The sequence below is a fragment of the Parus major genome, chromosome 2 (assembly GCF_001522545.3).
Source record: "Parus major isolate Abel chromosome 2, Parus_major1.1, whole genome shotgun sequence".
In the NCBI taxonomy this organism is placed as follows: Eukaryota; Metazoa; Chordata; class Aves; order Passeriformes; family Paridae; genus Parus; species Parus major.
Genome location: NC_031769.1, coordinates 10,236 through 22,527, shown reverse-complemented (window position 1 = coordinate 22,527; position 12,292 = coordinate 10,236). Strand labels below are relative to the sequence as shown.

The window sequence follows — 12,292 nt, the reverse complement described above, 5'->3', positions numbered from 1 at the left end:
AAAAAAAAAAATCCAAAAAGAAAAGGCCTAAAACCGCAACCTCTCAACGACGAAGCACGAGAGCCGCGGCTGCCGGGAGGTCAAAGGGCGGAGGTGAGGAAGGAGCCGTTTCCCGGTGAGGTGAGAAGGGAGCGGGCCGGGCGGGAGCAGCGCCATCGGGTACGGGAATAACCCCTCAGCACCCCTGCCCTGCCTCAGTTTCCCCTCAGTCCCCTCACGGTGGGGCCGGGGGCGCGCGCCTTCCCCTCAGGGACCCCCCCCGCCCCCACATCCCCCTGTCTCTGCTTTGGGTAGAATCGGTAGGGAATACCTGAAGGGAACGATGGAACGTGCAGTGGTTTATTCGCTGGGGTTTGTGGGTGCCGTGTTTCTCTGGGGTCTGCATGGTTATCCCTGGGAATAATAAATCACCTGTCTGTGCAATCTGCTCGGTATTCGGGAACCCACAGCGGCCGAGAAAGGCTGGGGCATTGAAAATGTGCAAAGGGAACAGCAGAGAAGGGGTGGATCACGTCTGCTGCAGGATCAGGGGAAATGTTTTATGGGAAAGGATTAAATGGATGAAATGTGTCAAGGGAAGGATGGGTCAGGGGATGAAATACTCCGTGAGGTTTGGTACAGGTCACAGAGCACTTCAGAACCACACGGATTTACTGCTCTGCTTCTCTGGGCACCTGGCTGTGTGCTCTCAGCACTTGTCTTACCCCCTGAATCATGCCAAACTTCGGAATTTGGTCAAAAATCTTCCTCATGTGAGTCAGAATGAACATCTTTACATTATCTTTAATATAACGAACGAGGAGCTTTTGGAATGCTGAGGCAGTTCTGGCGCTGTGTTTGGGAGAGCCCCGAGGAAAGGACTCCGGAAAGATTTTGGCCTTAGTGCCAGAATTTCCTGAATGCAGCATCCACGTGTTTTTCCGGGTTGTTGAAAGGCAAACCAAGTTTCTTTTCATTCAAGGGGCAGAGATGAGGCGTGAGCTCCCTCTCTGTGAAACCAGAGCTGTGAGGGCAGGACTAGGGTGGTAAATTTGGGATTACACGAGCTGTTGTGTAATGCAGAAAGGAGATTAGCTGCCTGGGATTGGGAAGAGGGGAAAACACCTCGGGATCAACGTGTGACACAGCTCCTTGTTTCCAGGTACAACTTGGCATGGTTTATTTTTCCAATCATGATTAAAATACAACATCCCAGAAGAGCCAAGAACAATCAGGGTTTGTCTCAGGAGCATTAAAATAGTATTTTAAATGTCAGAATCCTATGATGAATGAATTAGTCAGGCTCTCACTGAGTTACTCAACACTCTTTTCAGTCAGGGGGTTGCTGGGCCTGTCTGGTGTCAGTTTGGATCATTATGAACCAAAAACTCCTTTTTTTTTTCTTTTCTCCCCTCTCTGCTGAGAATTTAAAAAGTAGAACAGGTACAGCTCGAGGAACAAAAATAGCTTTACCTGCCTGTAGTGGAATGTAGTAGGTGAGGAGCAGCAGCACAGCACTTCCAGCAGATCCTGAGTCCTGGGAATCCTGCTGCAGGCACCTTCTCCCCTCTCCCAAGAGACCTCTGTAGGGAGCTCTGGGTGGGGATGGGACACAGTCCCCTGTGCTGCTGGGGGCACTCGGCACAAGGAGCTTGGGAGGTGGAGGAGCAGCAATCCAGGCATTCTCTGGCTCTAATATCTGAGATTATAATTCCTTTGAATCCCTTTCTCCCCCTTGTGCAGTGCATTCAAGGTGAGAAAGAAAGGCTTAAGGAGCACTGAGCAGCTCTGTGGTGGTGCAGCTGCTGTTTCTGTGTCTGGGACTGTTACTGCTCACATCCAAGATACCCAGAACAGGGAGCTGAGGGTGGCTGTGGTGGAGGGAATCTTTTAATTCACGTCCTCAGGTGGCTCAGAACAGCCCTTTGGCATAACTGGGAAAAAGCAAAGTTCTCCTCCCAGGAAAAGAGTGATTTCAGCTGGAGTGAGAGCATGGTGGGGAGGGGAGCAGGGTTGCAGTTCTTAAATCTGAATTAATCTTGTATGGAGCATTGTGATAAAGGAATAATAGTTGGTTTGTTTACCAAAAACAATGTCCAAGTCAGACTTGCTGCCTCACAGAGGAATTTTGGGGTCGTTTCTCCATCTGGAAGAAAGAGTGCAGTGATTTCCTGAGCCTGGCTTCCGAATTGGTGATGATTAGAAAGGCAAATGTTTAGTTCTGTGTGCTGCTGGAGATGGCCAAGGCTCCTGCTCGGGGCTGGGAGCCCCGGCAGTGGGTGTGTTCAGCCTTTCCCGGTGTTCTGCTGTGACCCAGGACCTGGGGAAAACCAATCCCAGGCAGGTGCATCACCTTACAGGTGCTGTGTCCCTCGGGGCCCTTCACAAGCCCCAGAGATCTGGGAGTGCAGACCTGTGAACCCTGGAAACTGTCCTGACCAAAGCTTTGGGGGTGGTTCCTGACAGAGCTGTGCAGGGGAACACTTGCTGAGGGTTATGTCTAAAGGTTTGCTTTTGATTTCATGGATAAATGATCACAGTTCTGGGCTTTGTCTCCCTGTTCCCCTCCTTGCCTGTGAGGGGATCCCTGGTAATGCCTGGCAGCCAGAGCTTCCAGAATTCCAGAGTGGAAACACCTCTGGATCTCTGGCTGGGTCTGTGTGGAAAAGGGAATGTGTTCCCCAGAGAGCCGAGGGCACCCTTCTGCTTTCCTGCCAAATCCACAAGTTTTGTTAACCCTTCATTAAAATAGGAACCCGACTGGTGCAGCACCCCCAGCCCTCCCTCTGAAATGGGAACACTCCTGGTTTATGTTTCCACAACATATTTTTCAGGGAAATGATAATGCCTAACGGATAAACTTTGTTTGACCAAGCTCTAATTACAGTAAGTCAGGAAACTGCTGCCAGTGATAGCTGGACTTTGCTGCAGGGGTGTTTAATGGTACTCAAAAGATATTTCTGAGGGGTTTTGGTGGCATTTTCTTCTAGGAGGGAAACAAGCCCCATATGGGCTGTGGGTTTGGAAAATGCAGAATTGTGCTCAGAGGGTTTTTGTGGATGTGTTTTACCTGGGAAGGGTTTTGGGAAGCTGCTGTCTGTTCCTGGGGCCAGCAAAATGATGCTGATTTCCCTGTGCTGTGTGTCTGTCTCCACAGTGGTGCTTTAGGAGCCACGTGAATGCCATCCCTCAGCTGCCTCCTGCCAGCACTCCTGCCCCATTGCTGGGTGCCCTGGGCAGAGTCACTGCAGCATGCTTATAATATCTAAAATACCTAAATAATCTTAATTAGCCTGTTTGCTGAATTCTGCACAAATTCAGAAGTGGTTTTCATTAAGTTGCCCTGATGAAGTTTAGCACAGGATCCCTGAAAAACCTTTCACCCAGCACTTGTGGTGTTAAGTGTGATTTTAGAAGCCAGGGCTGGAGTGGGCTGGGAGAGGAGCTGCAATTCCTTCAGCTGCAGTCCATCCTGGGCACTCCTCAAGGTGTTTCTGTCCTCTTTACCTGTCCCTGCCCTGTCAAACCCTGGAGTGAAGCATGGAAACATCTGTCATGGCACATCCTTTAAAAAAAGAGTTTCAGAGAAGGTGCAGTTCAGGTATTCAGACACGAATTTGAATTTTGAATTTGTCTGTTTCAGAAATAAACACCAAACCACACAGACAGAACGTGTTTGCCTGCATTAAACTGATTGGTTTGGGGTTTATTTCCTAATATTGATCACTAACCCTCGATGCTGATTCCTGTTCTGAAGGAGAGTCTGGACCAGAAAATGTGTCCTCTGCAGGAGGGGAGCTCCAGCCCTAGAGAAAGAAGCAGGGAAGGAGTTGTGCTCAGCTCAGATCCTGGTTTGCTGGGCTGAAGGAGAACTGAGGAAGAAGGTGAATCTCCACTGGTTTGTTGGGATGGTGAATGGCTCCTGGTGCTTCCCAGGTGAACTTTGCCTGACAAAAGCAGAGCTGGAGCTGAGCAGAAATCATTGAAGTGCTGATTTATCGTTGCTTTCAGCCCTCCTGCAGTGAGGGTTATTCAAAGCCAGAGGTGTTTCCGTTCCTCATTTGAAGAGCAGCAAGGCCACAAAGGGAGGATTAAGATAAAAGTCAAACCTGACTGTCAGAGGACATGGAGGGACTCACAATTATTCTGGGAATGTCCTCATGGCCAGAAGGTAAAGGAAAGAACAGAGAGGAAAGCTTAATGTCTGGCATCCCCAAAACTGGAGTGTTCAGCACCTTTTGACTCTTGGTGAGCAACTGGTGGCAGTGCCAGGCTACAAAAAGGAAGAGCAGCTTTGCAGGCTGTCATTTCAGGGAGGTATTTCTGTCTGTGTGCTCAAAGCACGGACTAAAAAAGACCTGAAAAGCTTCAGGAGGCGTCTTTTGAGCCGTGGAAAGTCGGTGATGTTTTAAAGCTCGGAGGAGAGCCAGCAGTTGGTGTGGGTGAAAGAGTGGGACAAAGAGAGTGGGGAGTAGCAGTCATCCCAAAATCCTGCAGCAAGTGGGAAATGGCTGAAAAGCACCTGGCAGGGGACAGGAGTGCAGAAAAGCTGGTGCTGCTTTGCCACAGGTACTCCTTGGCAAACTGAGTTGGCTCTTCCTAGGATAAGATAACCAGGGCTGTTTCTGGCTGCAGAAAAACAGCTGTGGTCATGAATCCTCTAAGGTTTGATTTTTATCCAAATAAGAATCTTGAGTAGGTGCAATTAAAACAAACCCAAAGCCTGAGGAGGTGCTTGTCCATGATGGATAAAATCATGGTTGAATAATAAATGTATTCAGAGCAGCAGTGACACCCTTGTGAGTGGGCCTGGTGTACTGAGAGGGGCACTGGGGTCTCACTCATCACTGAGGTGGCAGAACAGACTGTGCATAAAGCAGGAGTGAGAAAAGGGTTTGAGCAATTGGCATGGCTCAGAATGGGCTGGTGATGAGGACAGTGGTGAGGCTGGATTCAAGTGGAAATAGCCAGCTGCAGGCATGGGGATAACTGCTGAGGTGTAATCCCTAATGAAGGGAACCCGGTGGGCTCCTGTGTGTGTGGGAAGAGGGAGGTGAAAATTTGAGTGTGAGAATTGGTGGTGGTGGCCTTGGCAGTGCTGTGGGAGCCGTTGGACTCCCTGGACTCCAGACTTTTCCAGCCTCAGCAATTCCATGGAATCCAGGCTTCCAAATCCCACTGCTGGGGCTGTCTGTGCCCACGGGGAACAGAAGGGGTTAAATAGCAGGGAAAACGTTACCAAGCCCTGTCTGACACCTGGGACCCGCAGACATTGACTGCTTCAGAGCAAATTGGATAAACATCTGTTGGGAAGGATTTGAGCAAAGCTTGTGAGCAGCATGGGACAGAGCCCCCGGAGTCCAGCGCTGTCACTGTGACCTGGCCCTGCTGCCGAGCTGTTCCTGAGCTCTGGGTCCCTTTTCCTGGGCTGAAGCAGTGCAGGAGGGAGGATGAGGAGTTCCTTCAGGGCAGGCAGGGCTGCCCTTGGTGCACAGAGCTCTCCTGGGTGTGCCCAGGGCTTCAGCTGCAGCCTGGCTCACTCACGGGCTGGGGTGGGCAGTGAGGGTGGCCTGGGCTCTTTGTTGGTTGTCCAGAGTATGAGCAGTGCTGGAAACCTCAGAAATGACACAGATCAGACCAAGCTGCTGTTTCAGGAATGATACAGAACCAGAGAGTCATGGTTTGGGTTGGATGGGACCTTAAAGCCCATCTTGTTCTGTTCCCTGTCATGGGCAGGGACACCCCCCACTAGCCCAGCTCCGAGCCACGTCCAGCCTGGCCTTGGGCACTTCCAAGGATTGAGCAGCCACAGCTTCTTCCCTTCCAGGGCCTCTCCACCCTCACAGGGAACAATCCCTGCCCAGTATCCCATCCAGCCCTGCCCTCTGGCCCTGGGAGCCATTCCCTGTGTCCTGTCCCTCCATCCCTTGTCCCCAGTCCCTCTCCAGCTCTCCTGGAGCCCCTTCAGGCCCTGCAAGGGGCTCTCAGCTCTCCCTGGAGCTTCTCCTCTGCAGGGGAACATTCCCAGCTCTCCCAGCCTGGCTCCAGAGCAGAGGGGCTCCAGCCCTGGAGCAGCTTGGCTGTTATCCATCCCTCCATCCCCCAGCCTTTGCTGGTTCTGGGGATTGTCCTGACCTGGGTGCAGCACCTTGCACTTGGCATTGTTGAACCTCATGAGGTTCCCGTGGATCCTTTTGATCAACTTCTCCAGGTCCCTCTGGATGCCCCTTCCTTTCCCTCTGGCCACACTACCAACTCGGTGTCATCAGTAATTTTTAATAAGTTATCCATGTGCTGCAAGTTACTACATATTTTTTGTGAGAGTTACAGTCTTAGATAATAAAAGCAAGTTTGGGGTGATAATTTATTTTATAAGTCTGAGTTTCCCCCTTTGTCTCCAATTTCTCCCCATGCCCTAATACCAGCTTGTGATGGGAATAGGGGAGGTTTCTCCTTGATCTGGAAGATATTTCTGAGGTCATTCCTTGTCAGGCAGGCTGGAGTGGGGCAGTGTTGGTCTGGTGGGAAAACAATACTGAGGAGAATTTGGGATGATGCCCCTGAGGCTCGAAGCAGATCTGGGGGAGATGTTGGCTGAGGCTGAAGTGGTAGTAAAGGATAGTCTGAGTGTGCAAAGTCCCAAAGCCCTGTGGTTCCTGTGGGTTGATGTTGGGTTTTTGATGCTCATGAAGCACTAAGTGAGAAATGCTTGGTGGAGTTTGTCAGCCTGTTCTCCAAGGTGTGTTTAGTGGTGGAGCTGTGGGATGAGTGGGAATGTGCTCATCCATGAGCTTGGTTCTGAGGCAAGGCGCTCACCTTGATGTGAACAGGAAATTCCACAGAGCAAAACCAAAAGATTTGGCCTCAATATCCTGGGTTTGGACTTGGCAGCCGGAGCAGGAGCAGAGCAAGGCCTCCTGTGTGTGATGAATTCCCTTGGATTGAGTGGGCTCTTCCCATCCCAGCACACGCTGCAGGTTCCCTTGTGCGGGTGTCACTGTGGTGTGGCTGGCTGCCCAGCGAGTTCCCGGTGCTGCAGCAGGGGGACTGCAGACCCTGCAGTAGTCGGGGTGTGAAATGTGCTGTAGCTGTAATAAATGATGAGTACGTGTGTGTGCAGCCAATCCCTGTGCACAGCCAGTCCCTGGAATGTGCTGGATCCCCAGGCTCGGTGTCCCGCTGTGTGACAGCATCAGCGCTTCGCAGCCCTCTCCTTCCCTGGCCGGGCCCTGCCCCTTTCCCAGCGCTGCTGGGGAAAAGGAGCTGCTGGCAGTGTCACCCTGGGGTGTCACACCCACTGCTGCCCCACTGAGGGGTTTTGGCAGTTCCTAACACACAGCTGCAGCTTCTGCCTCGTGGCCTGCAGGTGCTGAGAGTGTGAGGGCAGAGCATGGACAGAGCAGGCTGGGATTCGTGGAGAAGGTTCTGCAGGAAGGCTTTGCCTTTGGGACGGCAAGGTGCCGTGTGCTCGGAGTGACAAATGCCACAGCACAGCCTGTGGGAGCCAGCCGGCAGGGAGGGCACACGGGGACTGCTTGGCCTGCTCTTCTCAGGCCTCTCCTGGGAAAGAGGGGAGCTGAAGGAGATGGAGTGGCAGAAGATAAACCCCTGAACGTCTGGGTTTGTGCTGTTTGAGCACAAGTCTGCTCCAGGCCCATCCATGGAGGACATGTCTTGGGGCAGTGTCCCTGTCACTGCAGTGGCCATTGAGGCATAACCCTTCTTTGGGGGCAAGAGCTCCCACTCTGGCTGGGGGAGAGCAGCTTCCCTGCCCTGCTCTCTGCTTCGCATTCCCTGCAGTCATGTTCAATATTTGCCATTCCATTCGCTCCGCTTTAGGCTGTGGGCACCGGGGAGTTTGTTCTGATGGATGGCTTGGGAATCGTCTGTGCGGAGATGGCTTGTTGCTGCAAAAGGTTTTCCTGTTCTTAGGAGTAGAAAAACTCCCACTTTGATAAGTTCTTTGTGTTTCCAAGCAGCTCATCTGTGATGTGTATTGATTAAAGAAACATCCTGACTAAGATTTTAATGGAAACAAACACATTGATGAGGCTGGGGCTAATAATGAGTGTGCACTGATGAACGGAATTGCTTTCCTGCCTGATCAAAACAAGGTTTTACCTTGTGCTGAGAGCTGTGCTGCACTACAGCATTTTGGTGATAAGGTTTTCTAGCCCAAAGGTGGCATGTTGGAAGTAAACGTGGAAGGGAGGACAGGGAGGGCTGTTTGGGCACAGGAGGAACAGCAGCTCTAGCAGTGCTGACATTTTAAACACACTGGCAGTGCTGGCTGTGGCAGGGGGAGAATGGGCTGGGAATGGAGTAGTGGCTGTTGTTCCCTTGCTGCTTGGAGAAGAAAGATCCCTGTGAATTGGAGGAGAGGGGCACAGAGCTGGGAGGTGGAAGCTGCCCAGAACCCCCTGACGGAGTCCAGCACCAGAGGCTCCAGATGTGGCGTCACTGGAACCGTGCTGCACGTCTGTTATTGCCAGGGGAGGGGGTGGCACTGGGTGGGCACAGACATGGGGATCCAGCTGGGCTCACAGTTGAGCACAAGGGTTTTGAGCTGCTGGGCATGTGGGGACAGGGTTCAGTGGTGAGCTTGGCAGTGCTGGGTTAGTGGTTGAACTGGTTTAATGGTTGGACTTGATGGGTTCAGAGGGCTTTTCCAGCCTTAGCGATGCTGTGGTTCAGATGCCTCCCCCTGGGCTGTGTCTGGAGGATGTGTTGGCTTCCCTTTGTGGACAGGCAGCTGGAACTCTGCTTGTCCACTTCTTCCTCTGAGCAGGACCTGAAGAATCCCTGTAGCTTGAGCCAACATCTTGTCTACCAAGAGCACTTTGTGCCCTCACCTTATTCTGTTATTTTGCTGCTTCTTTTCCAGGGTAAATTCACACTGCTGCGAGACACACGGACAGATGGCAGCTTCCTGGTGCACCACTTCCTCTCCTTCTACCTCAGAGGTGGGTCAGCAACAGCACTCTCAGACGCAGGGACATCTCAGAGGTTCTCTCAGGGTTGCTCCATGTGCAGAGGGAGGTTTTGCAGATTGTGAGGTATCCTCAGATAAACCCAAAGCTTTGGGGTTAGGATTTATGGCTCCCAGTCCTGACTTGTTCGTGGGACTCCTCTGTATTCTTGGATACCTCCCATAATTCTGCACCTTGTTTCATCATGGGTTGTGGTTATGGTTGTAAATCACACGGGCTCTGACAGTTCACTGCAGTTCCCTCCCTGCGTCCATTTTTATGATGTAATTACACATATCAGGATCAATTAGCAACAGATAAGCTCAGAGTGAGTCAAGAAGCAAACAGAGCCTGGCAATGTGTATAATTACTTCTCTGGGAACAGTTTTTCTGTGAGTAACCTCCTGGCCCCTGTGGAGCAGGTGCTGGGCTCAGGAGCTCCTCCAGCTTTCTGCTGGCACAGCCCAGCAACTCTGGTGCTGTCAGGCCTGAAAGGGAGCTCAGAGTGCTGGCCAGGGCGTGGGATGAGGACATTGTGCCCCCAGAGCTGCCACTGCCTCAACTGGGGCTTTACCCTGCTTGGAAATGTGTCACTTAAGGAGCAGAGGGAAATGCCATGGGAAGTGGGCTGGTAACGGTGTGAATGGTTCAGAGAGACCTGCCAGGCACTGCCTCCGGCTCTGCTGATGTCCTGTCCTGCAGCAGTGCCCTGGGAGTGCTGTCCAGAGCTGCCTGTGTGCCTGGGAAAAGCCTTCCCTGCCATCTGTGGGTATTGGTGTGTCTCAGGACAGGTGTGCTGGCTGTCACCTGCCCCTCCAGCCCAGGACCTGGCTGCACTTATTCCCTGTTTGCACGTTGTCCACTCGGTGCCCAAAACCTCTGGGACATCTGAAGGTTCATCTGGGGGCACTGACTTGTTCTACTTGAAATCCACATCCAACAAACACTGATAATGTTCATACCCAAACTGTGTTCCAAAATCACATTTTATTTAGGTGTCTGACACAATTCCTGTTCTGTGTGTTTTTCCAGTCAAGGTCACTTGCCCTGGGAGAGCCAAAATGGGAATTTTTAGCATGTGTGTGGTTTCAGTAGTTCAGTGTCATGGCCGGCCCTTGGCCTCGTTGCTGTAACACCAGCTAACACAGCCAGGAGGTCCCAGGCTGGCCTGGCATGAGGCAGAAAAGGGGCCTTACGCTTTTTAAAGTCATCTTTTTCCTTCTTTCCCTCTCTTTTTAAACTAACATTTTCCCTAATGCAGATGTCCTCTAGAAAGGTGAGAACTGAAAGCAGAGGAGGATCTGTCTAGACCTGCATCACTTCAAGGTCCTTCCAGACAGACCTGTGGCCTGGCTGCTGTGATTTATGAGCTTTGATCATGTCAGCTGCAAAGTGGAAGTGCTAATGTGTGCTTTTGTCCCTCCCCAGCTGGCTGCAAGGTTTGCTTTGTGGCCCTGCTCCAGTCCTTCAGCCACTACAACATCGTGGCACAGAAACTGGTGAGTCTCTTGGCCTAGGTTCATTATTACAGGTCCAGGTAACCCCACTTCTGTTGGGTGGGAAGGAATGGGAATGGGGAGCAGGAACTGTGTGTGAGGAAATGTTTCCAGGTCCTGGTGGGGACAGTCAGGACTGCTGCTCCTGTGATGGGGGATGAAGAGCACTTTTGGGCAAAAACCTGGAGCCCCACAGGCTCTGCCCTGCCAAGAGCTGGACAGCTGCTTGCTTTGTGCTTAGAAATGTTTTCTGGGGATCAGCGTTCCCCAGACAGGCCCAGACTGGTAGATGGAGGTTCCTTAATCTCCTGGAGAGGAAAATGCTGTGCTGTCAGTGTTCCCAGGACCCCTGCACACCTGCAGGAGCTCCCGAGGTGACTTTGTCCCCTGTCCTCTGGTTCCTGTGGGGATGGAGGGCTGAGTCACCGGGACACCTGTGTGCCTCGTTTGGCCTCTGGGCTGAGCCATCCCTTTGAGCTCTGTGAGCAGCCACAGGTAAATTCCTAGGGATTTCCTTCCCGTGGTGAGTTGGGCAAGGATTATGTGTACTGTGAAATGAGGAAACAGAGAGACAAAGCAGGCAGAGCAATTCTGCATGTCAGCAAATTGTCTGAGCTCCGAACTGCTTCGCTCAGCTCTCTGCACAGCACGCCAAGGTGAAATGCTCCAGGTGGGAAGTGCAGGTGACCTTCCAGGGCTGAAGGGATGAGGACGTACACTGGTCCTCCCTCCTCTGGTTCTGCTGTGAATCCCAGCAGCACTGCTGCTCATAAAGACTCCCCAGTGCTGAGGAGCCAGGTATTGTATTCCCCACTCTAAACACGGTGCTGCTAAACAGCTGTATTTTATTTACTGCTCAGTTTCTACCTTTTGAAAGGAGATTGGTGGGCTGAGCAAACACAGTGTTCCCCCACGGAGCTGTAACTCACAGGTGGACACTCCAGGTGTGATTCCCTTGCCGAATAAACCACCCTCCATGGGCACAGAGCTGTCCTGGCCTCTGTGGTGCAGAGAGGAGGAAATCATGCAGGGGACTTGCTGAGGGGGGCAGGAAATGGGGCAGCACAGCAGCCGGTGTGGGGAGGAAATGCAGCTGTGAAACACAGGATCCTTGCCTGCTCCTGAAGCCAGTGTTTCCCAATGCAGAGGTTTCCCGGTGTAATGGGAGCTGCTGACATCTCCCTGGCTGGGAGGCTGAGGAGGGAGAGAACATGAGGATTAGCTGCAGCGCACGTGTGATGCAAATGGGGGCGATTTGCTGTCTGATACTTGAACAAAAGGTGGCTGCCACAAAGGAGGTGATAAGCGTAGCTCAGAGAAGCGCTGAGCTGCTTTCAGCTCTGAGTCACTCTTACACTGAACTTCATAGGTGTCCCTGTGGTAGTTGCTGTGAATTCCTCCCAGGCTCTGAGGAGCTGGAGGTCGCAACATCAGTTATTTATATCCGAGTTTCCATCGCATCTTCTCTTTGCTTTAATCCTTCTTTGCACAGATGAACACGTCAGATTCAGAAAAGGTGGTTCTTGGTAGGGTAGTTTCACTCTTAAATTTGCTTAAGAGTTTGTTACTGTAGATCTTTACTGGAGACCAGGAATGGTGTGGCCACAGGCCCGGGACAGTGCCCATCCCCTGTGCTGGCACTGCTGGGGCACCTCCAGTCCTGGGGGCAGTTTTGCATTCCCCAGGTACTGGACAGAGCCTGTCCAGGGAGTGGAGCTGGGAAGGGGCTGGAGCAGCTGAGGTGGAGCTGGGAAAGGGGCTGGAGAATTCCTGAGGGAGCTGGGAAAGGGCTGGAGAATTCCTGAGGGAGCTGGGAAGGGGCTGGAGAATTCCTGAGGGAGCTGGGAA

At 52.1% G+C, this 12,292-nt stretch overlaps 1 protein-coding gene across 1 annotated transcript in view; it reads left to right on the top strand.

The window, feature by feature from the left end:
• ELP6 (elongator acetyltransferase complex subunit 6) overlaps positions 1–12,292 on the top strand; it is a 25,100-nt gene that overhangs the window by 5,960 nt on the left and 6,848 nt on the right. The window contains exons 2-3 of the mRNA XM_015620183.1: positions 8,864–8,942; positions 10,377–10,447. Coding sequence (XP_015475669.1) covers positions 8,864–8,942; positions 10,377–10,447 — 150 coding nt within the window. The remainder of the gene's footprint in view (positions 1–8,863; positions 8,943–10,376; positions 10,448–12,292) is intronic.